This window comes from Ruditapes philippinarum, unplaced genomic scaffold (genome assembly GCF_026571515.1).
Source record: "Ruditapes philippinarum isolate M1 unplaced genomic scaffold, ASM2657151v2 ctg16621_1_1_1_1, whole genome shotgun sequence".
NCBI lineage: Eukaryota > Metazoa > Mollusca > Bivalvia > Venerida > Veneridae > Ruditapes > Ruditapes philippinarum.
In genome coordinates, this window is record NW_026857376.1 from 10,096 (window position 1) to 19,939 (window position 9,844).

The 9,844-nt window shown below is 33.4% G+C and overlaps 1 protein-coding gene across 1 annotated transcript; it reads left to right on the forward strand.

The window, feature by feature from the left end:
* Positions 1 to 3,166: 3,166 nt before the first annotated feature.
* LOC132749538 (uncharacterized) lies at positions 3,167 to 9,632 on the forward strand (the record flags this gene model as incomplete). The annotated part of the gene is made up of 7 exons (XM_060739346.1): positions 3,167 to 3,556; positions 4,304 to 4,399; positions 5,244 to 5,422; positions 5,985 to 6,769; positions 7,048 to 7,177; positions 7,719 to 9,066; positions 9,478 to 9,632. Coding segments are annotated over exons 1-7 (2,946 nt in total), but the record flags the coding sequence as incomplete, so codon positions are not given.
* Between the last annotated feature and the right edge of the window lie 212 nt (positions 9,633 to 9,844).

The following is a 9,844-nucleotide window of genomic DNA, read 5'->3' on the forward strand; positions in this document are numbered from 1 at the left end:
ATACTACCTTAAACAATATTTGATATTTTTTCATTAATCCAATAAATATAAAACGACGTAAGGGGAGCAACTCTTTGCACTTTGCAATGGGAAGATGTTACTTCTTAAAGCACCTGTTAAACTACCTTATGCCATTTTGCCTTAAACGGTAATTTTACGCGTTTAAAAGTTTTCTTATCTGAATATATTAATTTTAAAAATGCAGTTTATATAATTTAAACCTAAACAAAATGCATATTCATGATTTTTTCATGGTTGGTTGTTATTGTTTTCATAATTTTTTTATTACAAATACTTTCTTGAAAGCATCATGCTAATCGTTTTGTTACAACACTCGAGCGTTCTTCGTGGAAGTTACCAGTACTTGCGACACGCGTGTAAGAGTGGCTGTAACACCATTAATGCTCGAATCTACCATCCCTCTATTACTGTTAGGTCACCAATACACTCTGATTTTCATAAGGTAAGATTTTCATTTTTTCTTATAATAAAAGACAGAAATAATACATTGATTGGTATTTTAAACAAGTTATGCATAAGTGGTGAAAGTATGAAACTGTATAAAACTGATAATTTATCGATCATTTGTCATTTTTAACACACTGGCAAAAATATACTAGTACTATATACAAAAAACCGTTGAGGGTATTATTTTTATTGGATGATATGCACGTATATATTGTTGATGTTTCTTTAATTGACATTGTTTATTTTTAAAATTATTAAATAGATAATTACTAGAGATTGTTCTTCCGTTTTCAGTTTCAGGTTGCAAATAATGTGTTGTTGAATAAAATGTGTCTAGTCTATGGCAGACATACAGAACAACAAAAGACCATAAAACACCCTACATTGCAGTTTCTGTATCTATGTTCCCTAAAATGCACTAGTAGGAGACAAATATTCTATGAAATCTTTCTCTTACCTGTTTTTTATCTAACCGCAGGGGTGGGGGGGGGCGTCCGTGGCCGAGTGGTTTAGGTCGATGACTTCAAACCACTTGCCCCTCACCACTGTGGGCTTGAATCCCGACAGGGACTTTGGATTCTTTCATGTGAGGAAGCTATCCAGCTATCTTACGGAACGTCGGTGGTTCTACTCAGGTGCCCGTTCGTGCCTGAAATAATGCACCTGAGGTCTTCCTCCACCAGTAAAGCTGGAACGTCGCGATATGACCTATACAGTGTCGATGTGACGTTAAACCCAAAACAAACAAAATAACCGCATGCGATGATACCTCATGGATTTGTATCATTTATTGCCTCACTGGGTGTGAAATTTCCACCTGAATACTATCTTTATTGTATTTTTTTTAGTTTATTTTAACATTGTCATTATATGTTATTAAAACCTATTTGATTACTGAACATTGTAGGTAAACAAACAATCATTTATGCATTTGAAATTGGAGATTTACCGAATGTGGATTAAATTTCAACCACAGTCAACTATCGTTATCTCGACATCGCTTTTCTCGATATTTCGTTATCTCGATGAAATTTTGAAAGTCCCGATTTTCTTCCTTCTTTATCTATATTGGAAATATTTGTTTATCTCGATATTTCTATTTCGATATTTTCAGTATCTCGATGTAAAATTTCAGCCCCAACAGTTATTTTCACATTATTATCCTTTGTTTATCTCGACTTCGTCCGTTCCCTTCAGACGTGTGAAAAACACAATCTAGACGATAATTGCTCAATTAATAGCGCGTGTCATAATGTCGATTATGTTTGTAACAAGTTTAGCTGTTTTTATAAAAGTTTATTCTATTTAGCGTGTTGATTGACTTATGTCCACAATGAGTGAATTTTACATTCTTTTTAAATATTCGAACACTGTATCAATTCATTATGACTTTAAATGTAAATGAAAAAGTGAAAGTATAGAAACGCTATCGTTGCAATATTGTTTCACAACATCACCACCAAATCAATCAGCGGTGAAACAATCTTGAGAAAGACCCGATAAATAACCCGGGAGGATATCCGGATCAACCATATCCGATATCCGATTCACTATATTGGTGTATTACTGAGTAAACCTCACTATGTGTTTTTATCACAGACACCCGTACTTCCGCTGGTAAACATCCGCTTATGTTACTTTGTTAAATATTGACTAGGCCTATGAAAACAAGACATGGGGATATTATAGTTCATTTGACATAAGGTATGCACATGTCTTTTGTAAAAATCAGTTTCGCCTTGTTCTAACCCTAATATGTTTATCTCGACATAACGTTATCTCGATATTTTTTGGACGGTCCCAATGACTTCGAGATAACGAGAGTCGACTGCAATTGCATTTAAAGTTAAACTATTTACACAACTTATGACACTTATTTCAGTAAACTACTGTACATCAACAACGAAATACCATTATTTAGGATTCGAATTACACTATGATAGCAATGGGATAAACTTTACATTAAAACCTGCAAGTTGAAAGTGAAGACGAACTCTTCAAAGTAGTCCCTGATTGTTTATATTTTTATTGTTACTCACCATTCGTACCTAGAACCATCCTAATATTAATTTAACAAGTGATAGCCCGAAGGAGCGAATTTTTGGTCATGTTATCCATGACCCAACTCCCTCTCGCCAACATTTACCTTTTTTAAATCGAGTACCCAAATATTTGAGCACCTACTGTATCCATGAACTAACCTTGGAATGCTATGATACCTACCTATAGCAAAGATAGACGCAGTTAAATGGAAACTACTAAAACAATTTCAAAACGTCGTTCAAGACAGTGATAATCAAGATTATGAAGATCCTATTTTACTTATATTCTAAATATGCCTATTTTGACTAAAATTATTATTCACAATAGCACATTAACAATCTAAATCTTAATTAATGCTTTCAAGCAAGGGCAATATTATCGTGTTTGAGTCGAATGCCATATAAACCCAAGCAATTTACTAAAACAAGACAGATTATGGTCAACTTTCAACCAACAAGTAAATATTTTAGATTTCAGTTATTCACGAAAATGAACGAATAGATTGCTATTTATATTTACTTACTTTTCTTTACCCGTAGATTTATTTTGATATGTATGACGCAAGGAGCTGTATTCATTTATTATTATGTAAATCACTTAAACTACTTTAACACAGTTTATGAATTTTCAACTTGTTATTTGCGCATCATTCCACGATATGAATACCGCTATGCGTTTTGATTTTAATATAAAAACATTTTAGTCTATACCCAACATTTCAATGAATATTACATTTCAAATGCAAATATCATTAGATTTTCGACTAACACTAACTCAATTATATAGTAAAACATGAAAATCATTACTATACTATTTGCATACATTCTAGTACCATTTTTGACAGTTTTAATTTTTGTTGAGAGGGTTCATTTACAGGTAATAAATGTAAATGGGGATTTAACAATTGTCGGATTATTCCAAGTGCACAAACCAGAAGGGGATTCATGCGGAATAGGCCTGAGCGTTGCGTCTGTAATGACGTCAGAGGCAGTGAAATGGTACATTGAAGGATTAAACCAATATGGCAACCTTCCTTTTAAAATTGGTGGGCATTTTTGTATTATATCTTAAAAATCATTTTTTTATATATTTTAAGAGTCTATAGACACACTTATGGTTTACACTTAGGTTAGAATGGTAATAACTGTCTGGACTTAAAAATAAGATGCCTTTATTACACCGAAATTGGAAGACATAATATTTTTCTTAATATCATTGCATATATCTTATTGTAACAATCTTTATTTGAAATTAGTCAGACAATATTATTTGTAATGTAGTTGCTCGTGCTGTTGATGAACCTGTTTGTTCTTTCATATAAGATAAGTAAAGGTTTGACACACAAGTCAGTGAAATCAAGTCTTGATTAAATGGGTCTTAGTCAAATATTTTACACTTAGATATACCAATATACATGATTTACGTTTATTTTATGCAAGTTTGATTCTTTATCTTTACTCTATGCTACATCATCACAAAATAAATAATAGTATCATCAACAATTTTTTTTGAAATTTTTATGTTTTCTGATTGAAATTCATTATTTTACCCTTTTTTCGAAAAATATTTTTTTCTGACATTTTTTATTAATTATGAGATTGTTTTTCAACCTGACTCATATAAGGGTTAATACTGTATTTTCTTCTCACTTCTCATTATTTTAATCATCATTTATGTATGTTTATTTCTATGTATTTTCATTCCCAGGCGATTTGTGAAATTAAATATATTTGAAATATATAGTCATCTATGTTAAAATGTTAACATATCGTATATATCTATAACATTATAGGCTTCGAAGGGCATGGAACGTGTGGTCTGGTGAGCAAAGCATCTGAGATTTCAATCAAACTGATGAACAAAGCGCTTACCAATAACAATATCCTAGGTAACTAGTCAAGTTTGTAGATTTTGGGTGTGCTGACTCAAACTAGTTGAGCAAAACACATGCATTTCTCAGACACAACTTGAAAATACATTCTTCTTAAATCATGCATACAGCTAACTTTCTATAATTTAGTCATTTCATGATAAGTGTCGTAAAGTGTCAATCACTTCACATGTTACATAACAAACTATCAATGACAATAAACATATACACCAAAGAAAAAAAAGTAAGACCACACTCTAGTGCAGATTTACCCTTCACTGAGCTTGTATAAGTGTCGTTCGAAACCAAATTATAACCCTATAACAGCAGACGATCATTAGATAGATCTGTAAACATGTCAAAACATGAATCCTGTGCGTTATCGACAAGATGTTCTAATATGTTGATGTGACTCTCTAACTATATCTTTTTTCATTCTTTTAAAATGGATTTTTCAGTTATACATACATAAACCTGATCTATGTAGCGTGACTATTTTTCGCTATAAATTTTAAATTTTCATGCGTCAATAAATCGTTATCATGCATTTTAAATTGATTCACAACTAAGGTTTTTGGCTGATATAAACTAAGTATTTTAAACCGATGTTCACTCACATAAATATAAGGTATTCAGTCACGTTCGAAATAATGATCGTTCGTTGTTGTTCATATAACTGCGCGTTTGAAAGATCAGCTTTTCAAATTGAAAATTATTGTTTAGGCTTAGATGTCCGAAAAAACATTGAATTGCCAAACATCTTTATCGGCATTGAAGCAGAGTCTGTCAATATTTTGAATTTTTATCTTGAAAATTATCACAGTCATTCACCGTATTGGCTTCTTTTTTGTCTCAATTTAAGGAGTTATTGGCCCTGAATTCAGTTCTGAAGCAGAAGCTATTTCACCCATTCTAAGCTCAGTTACAAAGGAGAGTCGTTTAGTACAAGTGGGATTTTCAACCAATGCAGCACGGCTTGGAGACGCTAGAAAATATCCGAACTTTGTGCGAGTCGTTCCGAATGATGACGTACAAGTTGAGGTACGTTATTATCACCATCATCATCATCATTTTTTCATCATTTATTATTTTCATTATAATTATTATTATCATTATTATTGGTGTTGGTGGTTTAGCCGTTTATTTCGATTCCGGGAAAATATGTAATAGAAAGAGCATCGAAACGCGAGGCTATCTTATTTGTACGGGGGGCATAAAGCAGATTGCGGAGTGTTTTGGTGTTCTTTTTCTGTTGTATCACATGTTGTATCATAGCCAAAAATAACAAACACGATCTCTGTTGTCACAACAGAAAAACGTAACCAATGAACGAGGATCTGAATATTATTTTGTTATTGATATCTGTTTCCCTGCCGTCACAATAAGTAAACCCCCAAAACATGAGCCAATCAATCAATGCTCTGGAGTGCGGGTAGCTAATGCCTGCACTTCAGTAAACGCACTGTGCATGTATATGATTTAACTCTAACACATTTTCAACAAAAAGGTCCCTAAATTATGATACAAGTTAAATATGTTATGCGTTCTGCCACCAAACTAAGACTTTTTAGAGCTAATGCATGTGTTCACGTGTATTTAACAGGTGATGATCAAGACGATGAAATCTCTCGAATGGAACAGAATTGCCATCATCTATGTCAACGATACTTACGGTCGGGATGCTAGCAACCGTCTCATTTTGAGGGCAAACGAAGAGAGTATTTGTACATCTATGAATAGCGCTATCCCGGTAGAAACTAGTGGAACTTTTATTTCCTCTTTGTTAAACGACATTATTTACGGTACCAGGGACAGGTCAGCTATAAATGGAATAGTTTACATAGGTTCAAGTTTATTCGCTCGTTCTATATTTATTGCTTTAGAAAATACGGGCTTTGCATCCGTTCCTATTTTCATGTTGTCGGAAGGTACTAATATGCAGACTACAATGTTCAAACATCATAGTGGGTTGACGATTAAGGCGTCAAAAGGGTCTCTTGTCCTTGCACCTAACTATAAGGAAATCACTGAGTTCGCGTCCCATTGGAGGTCAATATTCACAAACAAAACGTATTTTGAAAAGGAAGTTATGACCAACCCTTGGCTAATGGAAGTATATTATGAAATCACAGAGTGTGATAGAAGAAACTGTGAATTTACGGCACTGACAGAGAGTGATTATACCAATGCGTTTGAAGCACAAACGTTATACGTGCAGTATGCCATTATTGCTGCTCATACACTTGTTAAGGGGACAAGAGAACTTTACGATAAGCACTGCCCTTCCCCTGTATTCTGTGATACTTTTAAAACAGAATATCGTTCTGGCGACCTAGTTGATATTCTAGCAGAAATTAAGATTGACTTTGAAAAAGACTTTCTGTGGAAGTAAGTTTTTTTGTATACATACAAACATAACAATCTTTCTCCTATAATATGCTAAGCAATAATTGCCAATATTCACAAATAAATGCGTTTTTAACAATTTTATAGGCATTTTTAAAGCATCATATATTAATGTATGCGAACTATGTGTACCGAAGTGCTTCATGAACATATACGAAATGCTACAAACATATTTCTCATTAAACGTTATTAATAATTGTAAACAGTTAAATACTTCAAGATGATCCTCATGTCACTCTGTTAATACGTTTGTATTGCAGATTACCGTCATTATCAGACCGGAAGCTTCAACTAAACAGCACGGAAACTCAACACAAGGACCTTTACCTATACGATGTTTTCAATTTCCGCAAGAAAAATGAACTTTCTTCTGATTTTGAGCTGATAAAGGTAGTTTTATTTTAAAGAATCTATACTAATCTACAATAGTCTACAAAAATTTAAAGTACAATATTAATATATTGACCTGATTGAGAAATTGTGTCCGCCACCAAGCGTTAACGGATACTATAGAAAACAGTATACTTATAATACTTATCGGTTATTAAATGTAATTTACAAGGTTCGTTATTTTGCAAATTTGTTAAATACGATAGTCGGCTAGAGTTTAGAGAATTAATTGTTATATGCAACCACGTCGGTAGACTTTGGGAGCATAATTCTTATATCCTGTCTGTAAATCTGTCAACCTGTTGAAACCTTTGCAATTACATATTTGTTCCATAATCCTACCTTTTCACGAAAATAAAGTATTGGTATGGTCACTAAGGAACATAAACATTTAATATCATATTTACAAAATTCACTCCAAAATCCACTTCAAATCAACGTTATCATAAAACAGATTTTGAAAAGGGCAATATTCTACATTAATTTTGTCATCTTTTGATATTAGTCATTAGTTATAATAGTAATGCTATTGCTTTTGTAGGTGAGTAATCACTTAGATAACGACATAACCATAAACAAAGAGGAGTTTAGAGACTACACGATCAGTGGCGAGGAGCTAGTTTGGCCTTACGTACGAAAGGCGCAATGCAATGTTAATACAAAATGTGCCGAGTGCATCAATATTGAAAAACTACATGAAAGTATCATATTTGAAACAGGAGACATCTATATTGTGGGTGTCGTGCCAGTTTTTGATCGTGACAGCACCTCCAGAGATGGTTGTGGAAATATACGTGTAGTCAGCGGATATCAAACAGTTGAATCAATAAGATTTGCTGTGAAGAAAGTCAATACGAAAACCGGCGATTTTTCTGGCTTCTTTCCCGGTTTAAAAATTGGCCTAATTGTTTTGAACTCGTGTAACGATCCTGTCATAATTCAACGGAAGATTCATACACTTATTCATAATGGCGTAAAAATGGCAGACGGATCTGTTATAGATCTTCATAACAGAATATTAGGATTTATTGGTGATATAGAAAGCAGTATAAGCATTGCTGTGGCAGAATTACTGTCAAGATTACAATTTGCACAGATAAGCTTTGCTTCTACAAGTCCCTTGCTCAGTGATAGATCTAAATATCCATATTTTATGAGAGTTGTTACTCCAGATGATGCCCAAGCAAGAGCTATAACTGAAATTATTAAAAAGCTCGAGTCTAACTATGTTCAGATTGTTTATAGCACTGGCGCATACGGTGAAGCAGGGAAGGATAAAATTAAAGAGGAGGCGTTCAAAAGCAAAATATGTGTGGTCCAAGAAATCCCCGTAGAGGAAACTGGGAGTGCATTTGAAATATTTGAAAAGTTGCGGCGGTTCACACATGCACGTTTGGTTATCATTTTTCTACAGTCCCACCGATTAGCTTCTGTGGTATCAGCCTTAATCTCGCAAATTGATAAAAGAGGAGAATTCATGTTTATTGGATCTGAAGCATGGGCTCGAAAGCGAGATCCATTGAAAACAGACAATAAGCAAATTCTTCTTGGTTCTTTTACGCTATCCCTTGAAATGTATGAAGACAACGAATTACGAACGCACATTCAAAATCTCATCCCAAAACCTTTTAATCAGAACCCATGGTCAACATTGTATCTACAAGAGAAAAGGAATTGCTATTATGATTTAAGTTTTGATAAGACAAAAGTTGAGATGTGTTCTTTAGATAATGACGACAGCTCTGGTACAGATTTTACGTTGGACTCCTGGGCAACATCCGCCTATATTGCAACAAAGGCACTTCTAATGGGAGGCAATGATTTTCTAACAGACAAATGTAGTCAAAACACGAATACACTTTGCGAAGAATTCAGACAAAATACGAAAGGTACATGTAGTTTTTTTAATCAAAATTACATTTATATTGTAAAAGAATGAATCGTCATACGACATTCCATTCAAAGATTTTATTATTTGAAGTTTGTTGCAATATTTATATAAAAGAAGAGCCAAGTTTGCTAGTTTATCTACAAATATGCTATCTGCTATCTTCACTGTCACGTAGAACATTTTATAACAGGTGTAAAGTTGTACATTAAACCTTAAATCTTTTATGTATTTATTTATTTTTTATAAAAGAAATATCACCACGGGCTTATAAAGCCTAATGGAAGTTTACCATTACTCTGACACTTATATAATTCATATTTGAGAACGACTGTATTATGAGTACAATAGATTTTTGTTTTGTTAACTTAGCTCAGACGATATAAATAATGTTAATTGCTAATTGTAACAGGTTTTGTAGAGGTGATTCAGAGAACGAAGCTTGATCTAGATGGTTCCGGAAACAAGAATAAAGTTTTCAATGACAACGGCGACGGCAATACAGGTTACCGAATTTACAACATTCAAAAAGACGATGATGACTCACAAAATCTAATTTACGTTGAGGTATGAATTAAATACATTTGAGACAAATCGATCTGGTCATTGAATAGTGTAGCAATGACATATTACTTATACTTTTAAATAGATTAAATTAATACCTGCCCGTTCAGGAACCTCAATTGTGCAAAACGTTGTGTTAACGGATATCTCTCGCTGTAACAATTTTTTGGAAACGCATATATTTCGTCTTGTCTACTCAGTAGGAGACATTAGTT